This window comes from Malaclemys terrapin, chromosome 13 (assembly GCF_027887155.1).
Source record: "Malaclemys terrapin pileata isolate rMalTer1 chromosome 13, rMalTer1.hap1, whole genome shotgun sequence".
NCBI lineage: Eukaryota > Metazoa > Chordata > Testudines > Emydidae > Malaclemys > Malaclemys terrapin.
The window spans coordinates 6,191,214-6,210,208 of record NC_071517.1 but is presented as its reverse complement, the minus strand read 5'-3'; the positions used below and the strand labels follow the sequence as shown (position 1 = coordinate 6,210,208).

Genomic DNA, 18,995 nt, shown 5'->3' with positions numbered 1-18,995 from the left:
TGACACAGTGGGAACAGTCAATGAGAACTAATTTTTATGGAAGCCTTTTGAGCCGTCAAGACAAGGTTTACTGAGTAAAGGAAACAAAAGATGCTAATGCAATTTCCACGTCCTTTGCCAACCTGTTTTTATTACAAAGCCAGGTTGTCAGCGTCCCATTGCTTCACCCCATCCACTCCAGCCTGGAGCTATTCACTTGCATCATGTCCTTCCCTGCTCAGGTTGTTTGCTGTCAGTGGTTATTTGCACAGATGGCTCTGCTAAAGAAGCCAGAAGTCAACTGCCTTTATTATAGCGTAGGCCACCTTGCTTAACTGCTAGGTGAGGCTGTTTTGGGAAAAAGCGACTGCAGGTGATTTAGAGCTAATACGTATGTACCCTCTCCTTACCTCATGGGTTTGAACATGGCTTTCCCAAAGTCCTGGAACCGCAGGACCAGTTTCAGATGTACACCGCTGGGCTTCACAACTTGCGTTGGGGAGGAGAATAAAACAGAGTGGGAAATTCTTGATTTGACACTGGTAAAATATTTCTTAAGTATCATTTGGTATCAGAGAAATTAATCTTTCTTCTCCACATGAGTAAATCTCCCAACTAGTCTGGATAAAATAGCTCATGTCAGCTGGTCTATTTATTGCTAATTCGCTGCTGCATCTCACCCCTATAGTTCTTGCCATGGTAATTTTCCCTGATCCTGCTCTATGCTAGGCAGACTATTTTCCTTTAGCATTTCTAGTCCTCAGTCATTTGACATTTCTTCTCTGTGATCTTGGATTTCTCCATCTTGCTTACCTTTATTGAACAATAAGCAAGAGTAAAAGTTGCTGGTGGTGCTGTGCGTACGTGCAAGTCAAAAAATCTGCAGTGGGCGTGCCGGGTGGAAGCTGGCTGCCTGGATTCTGCCTTCTAGGAAAATCTTCAACACAGCGCAGGAGCGTAAGTGGGGTTGGCCAAGGAGCCAAGGGCATGGTCTATGGTATGCCTACTCAGCTGTTCTCACCAGGCACTGAGTGCTACATGTAGCCCCCTTTGCAAGTTATTATACTCTTAGAAAAAACAGAGTGAACAGCGGGGCTGAGAGCTGGTCCCAGCCGCCATGTGGGGTGACATAAGTGTTACATTGGCGCCCACTGCAATTTAAAGTGAATTTCATGCTGGTGAAAGCTGCCCGCGGGTTTACATCCTGAGATGGTGGGCGGAGCCTACCAAAGAAACTGAAGCCCCACCCCTCATTTAAGGTTGGGGCCATAGAGCTCAGGATCTGAGTGACAAAGCTGCATAGACAGCCCTGGAGAATGGAGCTCTCTGCTTGTTCTCAGAGCAGGTACAGCCTGGGCATGGAGCAGTGTGAGCTTCCCCCATGCTGCCCTGCGAAGTTGTCTCAACCCCAACCTGGAAGGGTCCCCTCTAGGGGCCGAGGGGGTTAATGCACCTCCATGCTCACTCAGGGTTTGACTCAAAGCTCATTAAGTCAATGCAGAGACTCCCAGTGCATTCAATGAGTTTGGGAGCAGTTCCCCAATTCTTGGCCTCACTTTCTGAGACTAAAAGCAAAGGCACCAATTAATCCCACTTGTGGTCATGTGCTTCTGTGGTCTGGATCCCAGTTCCATTAGAAACAGAACTCAGGCCATCAGCTTTCTTCACACAGGCCACCAAAGAGCCAGCAGAGAGAGAAGGGCTTTAGCTCAGTACTGACCTGGTTTGGATTTGCAACGTTCACCTTTATTTTTTAAGGCATCCGTTTGCACAAAGGCTGAGGAATTACCAAATGAAGCAGGAAATGTTCATGTGGGATTCCAGGAAAATTCAGAACTATTATTTCGCCTACAAGCCTTGCATTTAACAGAAAAAAATGTCCTCTCCGTACAAGGTGTCAGGTTTGCTAAGCTATCTAGTACAAGGAGGTAAAATGAGCCGCAAGTAGCGAGGACACAAATGAATCACTTACTCTGGGTGCAGTCACAGGCTCCTAATAAAGCTTTCTCATCCTGACTGTAATCTGCAGGGAAAGAAAAAGGGATAAGAGAATCATTCACGTTGAACCTGGCCTCATGCTAGCAATTATTCACGACCCAGCCGCTGCCATTTCAAAACGGAGACGTGCCGCTGGAGATTGGAGCTGCTGGCGTTAACCAACTTGCCAAGAAGCAAATGAAATGAAGCAAGGTCTGGTGTCTGGCTCAGTACAACTCTCAGAAAAGGCAGAGTCAGAGACCGGTGTGAACCCAGCAGTCACTTCTCACAAGTGACTAGCCCCCTGGCAGCAAGAGTTCGGGTCAACTGACTCGGGCTTGTGTGTGGGTGTAAAGGTAGCAGTGTACTGCAGGGCTTCTCAACCTTTTTCTTTCTGAGGCCCTGCCACTCCATGGCCCACCTCTGCCACAACAGCTGTTTTTCTGCATATAAAAGCCAGGGCCAGCATTAGGGGGAAGCAAGTAGGGCAATTGCCTGGAGCCCCACACCACAGGGGGCCCACAAATCTAACTTGTTTAGGCTTCAGCCGCAGGTGGCGGGGCTCAGGGCCCTGGACTTCAGCACCATGTGATGGGGGTTTGGCTTTCTACCCTGGGCCCCAGCAAGTTTAATGCCGACCCTGCTTGGTGGACCCTCTGAAACCTGCTTGCGGACCCCTGGTTGAGAACCACTGGGGCTAGGACTGGAGCTTGTGCTCTGAGGCCCTCTCCCCTCATTAGGTTTCAGAGCCCAGGCCCCAGCCCGAGCCCTGAACGTTTACACTGCTCTCTTAAGCCCCGCAGCGCGAGCCAGAGTCAGCCGACCCAGACTCGCCGCCGCGGGTCTTTTGTTTGCAGTGTAGCCGCACCCTCGGGCACTTCGGAGCAGGTCGAAAAACTGAAAACCTATTTTAAAGCACGTCGACAATGTTATTGAAATTTGTCAGTTACATTTTCAATAAGGTTTTGGAGAAAGTTTTATACAAAATAAAAATAAAACCCCAAGGCTGGAAAATGGTCACTACATTTGTGTATGTGTTTATTTTTTACAAAAAATCTTTTCATTTGAAAGATTCCAACCAGTTCTATTATGGTGCCAAGTGAGCAGCCTTTCCCGACTCGAAACTCTTACCGGCACTGACAGTGTTAAAATCTTGCATGGCATGGAGGAGTTTGTTAATGGCCGGGCTGGATCGAGGGTACAGCCCATAGCGACTGATGCCCAGGTGGAATTGGAGCCAGCTTGCTTCCCGCCCAAGCTGCAGCAGCGAGTCAGGAGAAGTTAGGTTGAGCTCCTCTCTGTAAAGCTTATGTCTCCTGAAAAACATTACGTTATACGATGAAAAGGGCATGTCACTGAATGTAAATCCTTAGTGCTCCAAAACAAGCAGACTGCTGGTTTTCAAAGAGCTGGGAAAACGCTATTAACCGACAGTTCCACGTTCTACAGAGCTTTCCAGCCAGAGATAGCGAATTGCCTTACGAGAGTGGGTAAGGATTATGATCTTGATTTTACAGGTGGGGAAACCGAGGCACACAGAGAGCGCGCCTTGTCAAAGGTTGCCCAGGAAGACTGTGACAGACTTGGAACCAGAACCCAGGTCTCCTAAGTCATGTCTTAACCACGTGACCATTATATATTCCTAGTGTGGTGTTCTCTGTGCCAAACCGGAGAGGGCAAAAATATTCTTTTCATTACCTTTTTATGGTTATAGTGGGGTAGTAGCTAGGGACCCCTGTTGGCGTTCCATGCAAACTAACAGCCAGACAGCCTCTGCCTCACAATCTAGGATTTAGACAACACACAAGAGGCAAATAAACAGACAAATGGGGGAGGAAGGACGAGATGCCAGCAGAAGTTTTCATCGTTTTACAATAGCTTCCCACTTTAGCTGCTGGGGCAGCAGTCTGAAAGCTCCAGCTGGTGGGCCAAAGAGGGGGATCTTCTGCTAGTCTGTTGAATGACACTCTTTGGGGGTTGGAAGGCAGGGAGGGAAGGAGCATCCATAGAAGGGTCTTATACAGAGACGCCTGCAAAATGAACAGCAAACTGAACAAAGGCCAGGGTGCGAAGAAGCTGTGTCTGCTGAATGTTAATGGGCAAACTGGGGATAATAGGGGACGTCCCTAGCACACAGAGGTGTTGTAAGGATAAATCCATGAAAGATTGCGAGGCCCTCAGGTGCTGTAGTGATGGGGACAGTCAAGTACCTAAGAGAGTCATTTTGAAAAGGGGCAAGTTTCAGAGAATAGCATCATAGGACTGGAAGGGACCTAGAGTCTTGCACTCATGGTAGGACTAAGTATTAGACCATCCCTGACAGGTCTTTGTCTAACCTGGTCTTAAAAGCCTCCAGTGACGGGGAGATTCCACAACCTCCCTAGGCAATCTATTCCAGTGTTTAACCACCCTGACAGGAAGTTTTTCCTAATGTCCAACCTAAACCTCCCTTGCTGCAATTGAAGCCCATTGCTTCTTGTCCTGTTCTCAGAGGTTAAGGAGAACAATTTTTCTCCCTCGTCCTTGTAACAACCTTTTATGTACTTGAAAACTGTCAGTCTTCTCTTCTCCCGACTAAACAAATCCAAATTTTTCAATCTTCCCTCATAGGTCATGTTTTCTAGACCTTTAATCATTTTTGTTGTTCTTCTCTGGACTTTCTCCAATTTGTCCACATCTTTCCTGAAATGTGGCACCCAGAACTGGACAAAATACTCCAGCTGAGGCCTAATCAGGAATGTTCAGCAAATCCACCCTGAGATGGAGCACAAAGACCTAGGGAGAGCAGTGCTGGTTTAATACTGCACCACATGGTTAATAGCTTCTTCCTGAGGGGACAATCAGCAGGAAGGGGCTAGGGAGGAAGTGAATTCCCCTGAAGTGTTCTCAGCTAATTGCTCAGTCAGGGATAGGAGGACTTGGCTTCCCCTTCTCTCCCATTGAAGGAAAGAGGTTCACGTTTGCTTCCCAGAACCTACAGACCTCTCTTGGTCTGCCCAGAGTACAGGGGGTCTGTTGGAGAATGCGGGTCTCCATGGGGAGGACCTGTGCCTCGTCACTGGCTTTGAGCCCCCATAATCTCCTACCAAGTCCTGGGGAGCAGGACTCCACACTAGGGACCCCTCCTTTCCCCCACCAGCCCTTAAAGAGAATCCCAGAGACCAGAAGGAATTCTGCTTAGGGGTCAATACAACCTGCTGCTGCATCCGATTTTAAGCGGATTCCTCTCGTGGGGTGGTTGCTATGAGTGACGGGACACGTGCAAAGTTAAAATGTTTCTCTTACATTTACGGCTTGACCCCAGCCTGCCTCCTGTCTCTGGCTTGCACCCTCCCCAAAGTGTTGGTTCTGGCCCTGGGTGAGGGCTCGCTGCAGGGACAGGGCAGGAGCAGGTGTGGGGAGCTGACCACTTTCCTTCCTCTTGGAAAGAGTCTCCTCCTTGAGCAGAGAAAGGGTGTAAAATGCATAGACAGCTCCTGTGTACTCCTCTTTTACCCATCCCCCTCTCTCATGACCCTTTGTCATTGATACAGGACAGTCACTTGCCCAGTAACTTCACTGCGTTTGTCCATGCAAACTACAGATTAGTGCCTAGGCTAATCATTGATCCAGGTGGCATTCAACAGCTTAAGCCTGAAACGTAAGTAACCCCGGACTTTTTGATCTGGGTCAGCATACGCCAAGGCAAGGCCAGTGACACCGTGGCATGCTGCTTTCCTCGGTCCCGGCAGGAAAAATGAACATTTCACATTTTCACTAGAAATCCTGCCAGGCCATAAAAGCAGGAGAGCCAACCTTTGCTAAGTAAACAAGTGAGGAGAGAAGGGGAAAAGTAGGCTGGTGAAAAACCCCAAATGGGTCCCTCTTACAGCAGCCAGGCTCAGGAATATGAGGGGCCTTTAACTAGAGTCAATGGGGAACTAGCCAAGGTGGGTGGGGGCAAAGGGAAAAGTCCTGGAGTGTGGTGCTTTGTTTCTGGTTAGTATTTTCATCGACAGGGCTCAAGTGCTTGGCAAAGGAGGGTACGAATGTACAAGGGACGATTAGTTTGGATGCCTGCCTTCTATTTCTACCTTTCTGCTCTGTGATTCCAGCTCATCTAGCCATCTAATCTTAGGGTTTTATACTGTTCACCAGCACCATAGTCTCTGAATCCCCCAAACACCATAGGCAATTTGTGGCTCAATTTTCCCATCTATAAAATGGGGGTAATTGTTCCTCCCTCTCAGGGGTGTTGTGAAGCTGAATGCTGCCAGGTTAGTAAAGTCTTTCAAGGCCCTCAGCTGGAACACCCCCTATCACAGTGACATATTATTAATGGAGTCTATTTCTAAGTCAAGTGAAGAACAACAGGATAAAGTGTGTGGCAGTCAGTCTGTTCTGGCACTGTGCAAGCCCAGAAAGAGGCCAAATGATGGTGATGAATATGTGCTGGTGTGCTGGAAAAATGACGCAAGTGCTCTTCATCTCATTTTAGACCTGCAGTCCTAGCATCCTTTTCACCCAATTGGCAGATGTTTCTGCTGCAGCTTGTCTGGAAGCGTTGCCTGCAGGGGGGTGATTACGTCACACAAGAGCTCCCCAATGTGCCAGTGAGATGGTTGCTCTTTCACAAAGGCTGGTTAGTCAGAGAAAGTTGGAGATACAGGGCCAGATTGTGAGCAGCTGAGGTCAATCAGGATCGTTCCCCTCGCTGCAGGGCTGGTTAAACCCGCTGAAGCTCTGGCCTGGAATGAGACGGTCTCAAGTACTTGACCTTGCCTGGTGAGGAGGGTCCAAGTGGGAAGGTCCCAGAGGCTGCTCTTGGGGTCATTCGGTAACTGGACAGGCAGCTGGACTCAGATGTAACAGAGGCTGTTGGCTTGGCTGGTACCACAGAGGTGCCCCCAAGAAAATGTGTTCCAATGGCACCAGAAACGGAGGCAGCCCCACCAAGCTCCATTGTTATTGCAGAGGAGAGCGAGCCCTTCTCTAAGGAGACCAAATGCAGTCAGTCACGCCCTCGCTCCTTGGGGCTGGTGTCTGCGCTGTGCCCTGGGATCTGAATGGTGCAGTGTCAGAAATTACCTGCACCGATCAGCTGATTTAAAGCTGTTATTAACCCAGACAAAGGAGAAGTGGTGACATGTATTTGCAGTAACTAACGCTTATTACTGCCTGAACTGGGACCAAACCCAGCCTGGCTGCTCCAGGATTGGGGGAGTGCAAAGGTAGTTGGGGTGCTGTGTTAAACGTAGCTCAGACAGATCTCAGGATCTGGCCCTAGGGCCCTACTACACAATGCTAGGCCTTACAATTTCCCCTGGAACGCAGCGGGATTTCGGATGAGTTACACAGAGCTCTGTATGAAACTTTCTTAAGGGCCAGATCTGTACCTCAGGGCTTGGGTAATTGGTGTTTGTTTTCGTGTTGGTTGCATGCTTTTTAAAGGATGAGAAGGCATTTAGGAGGCCAAAATAACATAAGATCGGGGCCTTCCATGACGGTGGACTCCAGGTCAGGACTTAGGGAGACCCTGAGAGGTGATGGTAGGCAGCCCAGTCTAGAGATATCAACCAAACTGGGTCATGTCTGAGTCCAGAAGCCGCAGTGAAAGAATCTTTTTATATTAATTACAATCAAACCCTGTCTCTTTTATTCCATGTGAACCACCACCGTTTTTTTTTTTCACGGTGTTTAAGGTCCTAGATAGTAGAAAAGTTCATATCAATGTAAAGTGTTAATGTAGTGCTGTGAAAGACCGTGACAGTACCAGCTTTCACATTATTTCTGCCCGATACATGGTGACTCTATGAAGCAATTTGACAGCACTACATTGATTTAATGGTATAAAAGACAATTACCGGAACCTGGACCCTCCTTGGTAAGTAGAGCGGAACAGCACTCCTGGTTCCATAGCAAAACTTGGGGGGAGGGGGTCGGGGGGGGGGGAATCGCTCTCTTTCATTAGCATTTTGCAAACCGTTTGCAACATTTGCAGCTTTGGGCCAATCCTTGCTAAACTGCAGTGAAATTAACTGGCTAGTGGAGGGACATTCAGCACATATCCATTGGAAGAGGGAGCACTGGCGGTTCAGCAGAGCCCCGGACAGCATATAAGAGTCCTGATAAAGGGAACGCAGCCTCCCCGGCCCAGTTTGCATTGAAGTGCCAGGGTAGATCAATGAAAGAAGCTGCTGATAACAAGTGGTTCATTAACAGAGAAGGGGACCGGCTGGGACTGAACACTCTACAAGAGGAAAGCGCCAAGTTAATCCAGGCCTTTAACAAAACACACACTGTTGGGCAACACAAAAGCTGAAAAGAAACTTGCCTCTGACAAGGAGCTTTATTTTCTGGATGCCCAAGGTAAAGAAAATTAAAAGCATCGAAGCAACGGAGGTCGAATGCCGGAGTTGGCATTGTTCAAACTGATTGGAACAAAGGACACGCCGTGGGAGAGGGAACCCAGAAGGCTCTCGCTGTATGTGGGGCTGCACTCACTGATCTACACCTGGCAACCACTGTGCGGCCCCCCGGCTGTGCACTCAGACTCGATGGCACCTGCAGAGCTCAGCCAGGCTGATCCTGACCTCAGCTGTGGCCGAAAGGTGTGGAGATTACGGGGATTAAGGATGAGAAGGGACATCAGGAGCTGCTCCTTTTCCCTAAACTGTAACTAAAGAATTCACTAGGGGGCCACTGCTGGATACACATGGTGCAGCACCGTGCAAAGAGGTTGGTGTTTTCCACTGGGCCCTGAGGAATTGAGTATGCTGGAGTAGATGGACCAATGGTCTGGCCTGGCCTGGCAAATTCTCGGGACCACACGCCGCCTTCTTTTGTGCGCGCATCTCCCAGTAACATCATCACTCCACTGCTCTCCTCCAGCCTTCCCACCCGCATCAGCTGGGTTCTGTGTACCTCCTGGAGCAGGATTCAGCTCGGAGTTTCTCAAAGGCACATCTGTGCGGCTTTCTGCCATGCAATGCTCAAAGCCCCACGTGCTCCGTAGCAAGTTGGACTGACATTCTGGAGCAACTGGTGGCGATTCACCCTGGGAATAAATGTGAACATTTCCCGGCCTCTCAATCCAGCACTTTAGAAGAGTCGAATACAGAGGAAGTGTTAAATCAGGGCACTTGGAACGGGGCTGGGACCTGTAATTCTGCTTTGGGAGGTGGTTGATGATAGTATGGGGCTCACCCCTTCCCTGCCTCCCTCCAACGGTCACAAGGTCACAGACGATAGGAGTTTGGAAGTTTCTGGAGCACACAACCGTGGCACCAAACAGACAAGGGGACTGGTGAATGCTGACATTGCCCACCGGTTAGGCACCGCACAATGGAAGCCATTTGCAGAGCATAACAACAACTTTATTGAACCCACTAACTTACAGGCAGTGCTGTATATTCCTATGTGCTAGCAGGTGAGATTTTCCCCCCCCATTACCAACTTCAGTTATACAGACGTCTCTCTTTTAGCGAGCAGTCCTGTAACACCCCCTGCTTAGGCGGGGCCAGACGGATAAGCTGACTTCCTACCCGGGGCATAAACTAAATGGATAACATGCTCTACCTTGGTTGCATTACAGAATCAATGGACAGGTCACACCTAGTATAAAAAGCCCCTTTCCAGAAACTGCCTGGTCTGAGCCCAAATGTACAGTCCATTTGCCGTTTAGTGCCCCAGGAGGGAGGCGGGTGTGAGTTAATTCAGCCTGAGCATGGTCTCAGAATGCGTCCCATGTTTATGAGAACCATATATTTTATTTCAAAGTGACTGAGGAATAATCAATACACACTCCCCCAAAAGAATAAGAGACAAAGCTAAGTCAAACAAGGGCAAGCGACTGCCTGGGCAGCACGGATTCGCTCCTGGCTGGGTAATAAATAAACGTCATAACCAAAGGCAAACTACAAGCATTTCTTCACCACAAACAAAATAAGCTGCAAAGCGAAGCGGGTAGACTTATTACCAAATAGTAGGCGCTGTGCCCCGGGTTAGAAGGCACCAGAATAATGCGAGTGTTGCTGTAAGCAGCCAGCATTTAGTGTTATGGGCTTTTGTTGGTGATGTAGGGTGTCATCAAATCAGCTACGTGATCTGATTCTGTTTAAAGTTCCCACAATGCACTTGCTCCGGGAACATCCATCTTAGTTTCAAATTTCTAATATATTCCCGACACGTTGCCCGGCTTTTAAAAATGTAATCTCTCTGCTGAGCACAATAGAGATTTGCATGGCTCCAGAACCTGTGCAGGTTAGATATAGTTCCTATATAGACCCTACATCTCAGACATGCACATATCTGCCATAATAGCTAAATTGGTGTTCACTCTGAGCATCTAACTTGCAGCCTACTGTTGCTGTTAAGGTGCTGATACAACAAGATAGTGTCTTGGTTGAGATTATTCCCAAAGCAAATTCCAAATCAATATCCAGTCACAGGAACGGCAGCATAACCTGATAATGCTTAAATGCTTTTTACTTAGTTACCCTCAACTATATTTCTCCCGCTTTTGTTGTGACTAAGTACAGCCACCTCACTGCCTTGAGCTCCCGGTTTGCTCAGCCATGTAAACATACTGTGCAAAGGTATTAAAAAGCACAGCTCCTGGTTTGTTCTGCACAATCGCAACACTGCAGGCTGTTTGCAAAGGGTAAGTGCCAGGCACGTCAGTGGTAAAAACTAAACGGTGCTCAAGCATTTCCAAGGTGCCTCTTCACACCTTGACTTCAATGGGCACTGGAGATGCTCAACACCCCTGCAAATCAGGTCTTAAGTGTCTCAAACTGGGCATCACATAATGGAGGTATTCAAATGAGAGGCCACTTATGAAAATGTGGGTTTAAGTGACATGCCCGAGGGCAGCAGTGGAGAATCCGGGACTCTTAGAAACTAGCATTGCTAAGTAAATATTTATTTATATCACTACAGTATAGTTCACTGACCTGCATAGCTCTGGACTTGTCTGTTAACTTGCACAGAAAATGCTTCAGGCTGCTTCTCTAGTCTAATCAGGTTCTGCCACGCTCATCCTCGTGATATCTGAGCACCTGCCAATAAGGCACTGAGCGATGTGACTAGCATATGCCAGATGTTGTTTGCCACTTGAAAAAAATAAAGACGGTCTCACCAGCACACTGCCGAGTTTCCAGTCTGAAGAGTACTGTGCTGTGCCATGGTTAATGCCTCTCTTTGAGAATCTTTTTTCTACTTAAGATACATATCTGGCCCTCATTACCATGGTCTCTGGAGTCTGGCAATCTTGCCCAGTGTGATAGGAAAGTGGCATGATCACCAGTTTATAGAGGGGAAACTGAGGCACACAGCACCTCAGGCTCAGATTTCTAAAGGTATTTAGGTGTTGCTGTGCTCAGCATTACAAGGCCTAACTGATTCAGGAGCCTAAATCTCCTTTTCAAAAGGGATTTAGGTTCTTCTGTGCCAAAATCCCATCAACCCTCAATGGGATTTAGGCTCCAAAGTGCTAAAGCTCTTTTGCAAATGAGCTTTAGCTTCCTAAATCAGTTAGGCCTTGGAACACCTAAACACCTTCAGAAATCTAGCCTAAGTGACTTGGCCACACAGGAAGTGTGTGGACTTGACCCCAGGTCTCACAAGTCTGATGCTAATGCCCTAACCACTGGACCAGACTTCCTCTCACGTCTGTTTTCTGTTCTTTAAACTTGAGATCTAGTTTACACCAATAATGACAGGTTTCAGAGTAGCAGCCGTGTTAGTCTGTATCCGCAAAAAGAACAGGAGGACTTGTGGCACCTTAGTCTCTAAGGTGCCACAAGTCCTCCTGTTCTTTTTACACCAATAGTTGCGCCAATTGCCCCTGAGTTTCTTTCTCATCCATTCTCAGCTTAGCATTCTGCCAGTGCTGTCTTCAGCATATTTTCTCATCTCTACTGACACGTGGTCAGTCTCCAGTGTTGCTCACACCAGCGTAAATCCAAGATACTCCCTAGACTTCAACAAAGTTAAATTCTGGAATGAATGAGATCGGAATCAAACGATGTCTCTTGCATGTGTTTATCTGGAGGAACGCGAGCCTGATTTTCCACTGCAATGCAATGCTCCGTCGTTACATCAGTGCAATGCTGAAGTATTGAAGTGGAGAATCAGGCCCAGGATAGGGATGAGGGCAGCACATAGCCCACAACTATGTACATACGTAGGTGTGTGTTTACAAGAAGTGATATACAATGACATGGAGTGGTAACCCGTATGCAGCGCCAAGGAGAAAGACTGGAAACTCTGGGAGTTCCTTTTATTTCAGTTCACTATAGAACAATGTCAGCCCTGGTGTTATAGGGGACATGCTCTGTGACCTTTCGTGCAGTGTCTGTGCACAAGGAGCAACATATTTTCCCCCAAAGCCTCTTCAGCAGAACTTGGTGGTTGACACTTCAGGAACCGCTTTACAAGTAAACCAGGGCAGAAATATGTTGATCTCTGCTGAAGTGAATTTAAATCCAACAGCAAAGTGATCCCTGGTACAAGAGCCTCAAGATCAAGCTACACACTGCACATCCTGGCGTTTACATGGCTGCTCCGTGAAGTGTCCTTTATACCAGCAGCGTCCACAGCTGCAGGAAAAGCGCGTGCAATGCAGTTCCAGCCTCCCTTCGCCCCAAAACGTTTCTCAACAAAAGAAAATGCATTGAGTATCCACCAGGGGGGAGAAAATAGGATCCTTCCCTCATCCCCTAATCAACACGTCACTTAACACTTGGTAAAGCAACCCCCATCCTTTCATGTATTTATACCTGCTCCTGTAGCTTTTACTTCATACATCTGATGAAGTGGGTTCTAGCCCACGAAAGCTTATGCACAAATACATTTGTTAGTCTCTAAGGTGCCTGAAGGACTCCTCGTTTTGTTTTTTACTTACACTAATGTTTTGCTGTGGTTTGTTACGTGATCAAGGTTGTTCTCATGTTCAAAGCATTTAATCTGTGTCAGGAAAATAATCCACATGTGGCTAGGTTTCCATCTCAAACAGAATCCGGGGGGAGCAATCGGTGCATGGCACATTTCTTTATGACCCCCTTCCCTCCCCCGTTTCCTACCCACTCCCTAGGCATCTTGGGTGAGCTCTTCAGCTGGTGTAAAATGACTTCAGTGGGACTATACCTGCTGTTGATCCCGTTTTCACAGCTTGCTTTTCCTTACTCTGGAAAGATCTCGGCCAGTCAAGGAGATAATGGGCTGGGGATCTATTCAGTCAACAGGCTGATTTACAAAGAGTGTCCGTGTCCCGCTATGGCTCTTTGAGGAGAATGCACTGTGGTTTGCAACACCTACACCTAGAGAAGAGCAGATGCCCTGCCTCCAACACCAGACCTCAGGCCTGGGAGGCGGTGGAGAAGCGCGCAAGGGCTGGAGGCTTTCTGAAAGGCAAATGTTTTTAAAGTATGGTGACAGGTTTCCGAGTAGCAGCCGTGTTAGTCTGTATCAGCAAAAAGAACGCGGCGTCCTTGTGGCACCTTAGAGACTAACACATTTATTTGGGCATAAGCTTTTGTGGGCTATAACCCACTTCATCAGATGCATGGAGTGGAAAATACAGTAGCAGGTATGTTTATACATAGCACATGAAAAGATGGGAGTTGCCTTACCAGGACAAAAAAAACCCCTTCAAAAACAGACTCCAACGAGAAACTGCAGAACTGGAATTAATTTGCAAACTGGACATCATCAAATTAGGCCTGAATAAATACTGGGAGTGGATGGGTCATTACAAAAATGAATTTCCCCATACTAATTTCCCCCTACTGTTACTCACACCTTCTTGTCAACTGTTTGAAATGGGCCACCCTCATTACCACTACAAAAGTGATTTTTCCTCCCTTGGTATCCTACTGTCAATTGAATTGTCTCGTTAGCACTCACCCCCCCCCACTTGGTAAGGCAAGTCCCATCTTTTCATGTACTATGTATAAATATACCTGCTACTGTATTTTCCACTCCATGCATCTGATGAAGTGGGTTCTAGCCCACGAAAGCTGATGCCCAAATAAATTTGTTAGTTTCTAAGGTGCCACAAGGACTCGTCGTCGTTTTTAAAGCAGTGATTTGAAGAGGGTGCTTGGGGGACAAGGACTGGGGAGTTGGTGGTGAGACTAGGGTGCAACATGAACATGTGAGGACTGTCCTTTGGTTCTGTGTTTGTACAGCGCCTAGCGCAACGGGGTCCTGGTCCGTGCCTTGGGCTCCTATGGTAATACACATGATAAATAATAAGCCAAGTGTGAGATGGGGATGTGTCGGAGCAGTATGGAGACGTGAGCGGGGAAGACATCGGAAGGGAGAGGCGGAGTAGAAGGAAATGAGCACAGATAGAGACATAGTTGAGATTAGGCAGGGCCTGGAAGGATAAGGATAAGGTGCCTGCGTATGAAACAGCAAAAGGCCAGAGCCGGTGAAGGGAGCCAAGCACTAACTCTTGATTTCTGCAGTTCTCCCCTGGAGCTCAGACCCCAGCCCCTAGCATTGCCCAGGGCCCACACTCACAAGGCATCACTGCCTGAAGTGAGCGTGTGCTGAGACAACAGTGATGGCAATACACAGGGGAAGGCCGATATTACCCGAAGCACCGTGGGAGAGATGCCCCGCTACAACATCATTGACCAAGGGGCTCAAAGTCAGCACTGACCTATACCTCCAGCAGAACTCCGGGGTATACAGTACCTGAGATGCCATTCAATGCCACATGTTGCCATCAGGGTGAAAGGCTGTGTTGCATCTCACCCAACTGGTGACATCTCCTTGTATCTAATGCGCTGCACACCATGCAGGAATTTAAAACACAGGAAAAGGAAAAGGCTTACTGTAAGCCTAGAACAAAAAGTGAAAGCAATGAACGCTCCACTAGGTGAACTGATCCATCCCTCTGCCAACACAAGACTCTCCCCTACAGGGTATTTTCTACTCCTTTGTCCTGTCTAATGTTATGTCTCAGACCTATGTAGGTGCATATATGGCCCTCAGCACTGTTGTATAGGAGTGTGATTCAGCAGGACTTCTGCTGCCTGAGTGATTATTCCAGTGTCTAATGTCTGCACTAACGTCCAGAGACTTACAGATGTCTGCACATAACAGCAGAGTTGGCTGGAAAACACACTCAAAAAAACCTCTATGACTCTTTGGTTCCATTTTTCATCAACATTGAAATGTTCTGATCAGCTCTGACTGCAGCACAACCCCAGTATGATAGATCTGATGTGCAAACAGGAGGGACTTCTTTAAGAAGCTGGCATCTTTTGAAACATCATTCACACTGCCTAGCTCAAAGCATTGTTGTGGCACTTATGAAAGAATCTGGGACCGGGCATAAAGTTACTTGCAAAGCAAGCAAGAGATAGTATTTGCACAAAGAGACTGGGCTTGAAATGTTCAAGACTGGTGAATTCCCAGAATTGTAAAGGTTTTTAGAGGTTGCTGCACTCAGCATTGCAATGCCTACCTGATTTAGGTGCCTACATCTCACTTCCACTTAGGAATCTAAATATCATCTACTGTCAATGGGATATTGGCTCCTAAATGCCTAAATCCCTTTTGAAAATGAGATTTAGTCTCCTAAGTCCGTTAGGTGCTGCAACATTGAGCCTAAATGCCTGAATTAAATTAGTTAATGCCTAAATACCTTTAAAAATCGGAGCCTGTGTTCTCAGTTATTTATCTAGTTAGTCGCTTTAACAATTGATGCCTTGCATGACTTCTACAGGTTCAGGTGTTTGCTTGTTTTTGGTTTGTTCCCCCCTCCCCTGATTTTACACCTAATGAACACTGAATGTTTTTATTTATATGGTCTGTCCATCTTGTGCATGTATTTATATATATGTTTTCTTTTGTTATGGGTTTACATTTTATATAACAACAATAAAATAAAGTAACAAAATCTGAGCCTAACTGATTTAGGACCCTATGTGCCTTTGTCAAAAGTGACTTAGTGGGATTGTCAAATGTGCCTAACTGAGTTAGGTGTCTAAGTGCCATTGGTTTTTAATAGGAGTTAGGTGTCTAACATATTTATGTACTGCTGTGTTCTCACTCTTAGGCATGTCCTCAAACGTATTTAGGTGCCTAACTCCCATTGAAATCAATGGGTGCTTAAATAACTTTGAGGATCTGGGCCTTAGGAACCTAAATCTTATTGAAAAGTAATGGGCCTTCAGAAGCTAAGTGCCTAAATCACTTTTGAAAATGGGACTAAGGCTCCAAAATTGCATAGGTGCTTTTGAAAAATTTCACTCTATGTATGCAAGCCAAGTGCGTTTGCCAAAGGTAGCAAGCCCAGGTGAGTCAATAGTGGTGGAGGTGACAGGACTGGTGTGCATACCTGGGTCATCTGTTAGGCTGAGGTTCTGTGACTGTGGGTCTATGATAGGGTTACCATATTTCAACACTGAAAAAAGAGGACATTCCACGGGGCCCCCGGCCCCGCCCCAACTCCACCCCTTCCCACCCCCATTCCAACCCCTTCCCCAAAGTCCCCGCCCCAACTCCGCCCCCTCCCCTGAGTACCCCGCATTCCCCCTCCGCCCCCCGGGCTCCGGCTGCTGCTGCGCTGGGGAAGTTGCTTCGGCCCCCGCTGCAGTGGAGAGTGGCGGGAGCCAGGAAAGTTGGAGCTCAGGGAGGAGGCGGCTGTGTGCTCAGATGATGTCCGCCGCCTCTGTGCCTGGCAGATCGGCAGATCGCGGGAGTTGTAAGTTTTGCTGCAGCCACTCGCACTCGGGGTCCCCTTACCATGCCTCCCTATTTTCCCGGACATGTTTGGCTTTTTGGAAATTCCTCCCGGACGGGGATTTGAGGACCAAAAAGCTGGGCATATCAGGGAAAATCCGGATGTATGGTAACCCTAGTCTATGGACCCATGCGATCACTAATGCTAGGATTACCATATTTAAACATTAAAAAAAAGAGGACACTCCAAGGGGCCCTGGCCCCGCCCCTTCCCCACCCAACTCCGCCCCTTCCCCAAAGTCCCCGCCCCAACTCCGCCCCCTCCCCTGAGCGCCCCGCATTCCCCCTCCTCCCTCCCAGCCACGCGAAACAGCTACCCGAGTGCTACCGGCTTCACGGTTTGCTGGGCAGCCCCCAGACCTCCAGACCCTGCGCCCCCGGCCAGGCGCTTCCCCTCCCGGGCTCCGGCTGTGCTGGGGAAACGCCCGGCCGGGGGTGCAGGGTCTGGAGGTCTGGGGGCTGCCCGGCAAACCGTGAAGCCGGTAGCGCTGGGGCAGCTCGGCTCTTCAGCTACACAGACCTTGGGGGAGCAGCAGCCGTCGCCGCGGGGGAATCCGCCTGCAGTTCGCAGCCTGCCGGAGCCGCTCTAAGGTAAGCAGGGGACTGGGGCAGGGATACCGGCAAAACAAAGCTGGGAGTATTTTCCTGGACATGTTTGGCTTTTTGGCAATTCCCCCCGGACGGGGATTTGAGGATCAAAAAGCCGGACATTTCCCGGACAATCCGGACATATGATAACCCTACTAATGCAGCAGGAGGCTGTGTTTGCAATGGAACTGTAGGCCTGACAACTACCTGAGGCCGGGGGCTGGACTGACTAGAGCAGATGAGGAAGATTGCACAGAAGCTAAGAAACTCTCAAACTCGCCACTCAAAGGCGGGGCTATAAACTGTCATTCTGGGCGTGATCTTGGGCCCAATTCAGCCTGACTCCCATTTAGGGTGACCAGATGAGGGGAATGAAATATCAGGACACATGGGGTTGAGGGGTGCCCGCCAGCAGAGCAAAAAAACCCCCAGAGACCTGCCGGCTGAGCAAAAAAAAAATCTGAGTCCTGCCGGTGGATATTGGAACAAAATCGGGACGTCTGGTCACCCTACTCCCATTGACCTACAGAAAACAAATGCTTTTGTGACTCTAATCTCTGGCCCAGGACCAGTTAGTTGTTGTAATGTGCAGGATTGGGACTCTATCTGTACAACTGATGAATTCTGTGTGAGGTTATGAACCCTATAGCTCTGGGTCAGGCTGCACACCGGTTGCCTCTAGGATGGGTTGAAAATTCCAAAGGCTGGTGACAAAAGAATAACAATAGAGGGGATTTGGCTCTTAAGTACCCAATTGTTGGGTACTAGTTCACTCTTGACAAAGGACTGATCCCTGTCCAGAAGAACTGGTTTGGCAGGGACCAAGTCACCCTGGTAACAAAGTCACCTGAGAGGGGTTTGTGTTCATATGGGGAACCTGGCAAGGGTGTCACCTGACATGGGAGGGTAGGGGGGCTGAAGATTTTAAAAGGGTAGAGGCTGATCTGCTAACTTGGGGGTCCATATTCTCCAGTCCAGAAGGGCGAGGTTGCAGCCTGATATGGGCAGGGCCCTCCTGCCCTATTCCTGATGCCAGAGTGCCCGGAGGCCAATCCAAGAGACTCAGACACCAGCCCGAAGAGTGGTGAGGAAACTGAGGCAGGGCCATGCGTTTAGTGTTTATAGTTTTGTATGACCTGTACTCTTCTGTGCTTTAAATATAAAAGAGCATAAAGATGTTAGACTGGGCAAACCGTGTGTGTGCTGACTGCTTCACAACCACTGCTTGCCCCTGAGGGAGTTCAGCTGTAAACCAGAAGCTTCGCACCGTTGGGGTGGAGTTCTGGACGAGGGGTGTGGTTAAGTACTGGGGAGTCTGAAAGGTCAGTGCTGCACCCAGAGGGGCTAGGTGGTTGGAGAACAAGTTCCAACACCCTGAGAGTGCACGCCAGGGACCCCAAGAATGAGGCAGCAGCTAGATGCCATTCAAGCTCCAGGAGCTCGAAACACCCCATGGAACCAGAGCGCCAAGGTTTGGATTCCCCTCACAGCAGACCTAGTGGGTGGAAGGAAGCGGTGCTTGCTAGGATCTATGTAGTAGTGTGTGAAGATTTTTAAAACACGGTTGCAAGGGTTTATGCTTTTGCTCTTAAAGTGTAATGGAGGAGCAGGTCTGGTCTTGGGTATAAATTAGATAGCAAGCATGAATTATGAGCAGCTTCGGAGCCTGTGTGTCTCCAGCACAGGAACTGTTAATTAAACTGAACTGGGTA

The 18,995-nt window shown here is 48.3% G+C and overlaps 1 protein-coding gene across 1 annotated transcript in view; it reads right to left on the bottom strand.

Moving 5' to 3' along the window:
* Positions 1 to 18,995, bottom strand: part of FAM20A (FAM20A golgi associated secretory pathway pseudokinase) — a 40,648-nt gene that overhangs the window by 17,159 nt on the left and 4,494 nt on the right. Inside the window, exons 2-4 of the mRNA XM_054047631.1 lie at positions 3,088 to 3,272; positions 1,952 to 2,002; positions 390 to 468 (exon numbers count right to left, since the gene is read on the bottom strand). Coding sequence (XP_053903606.1) covers positions 390 to 468; positions 1,952 to 2,002; positions 3,088 to 3,272 — 315 coding nt within the window. The remainder of the gene's footprint in view (positions 1 to 389; positions 469 to 1,951; positions 2,003 to 3,087; positions 3,273 to 18,995) is intronic.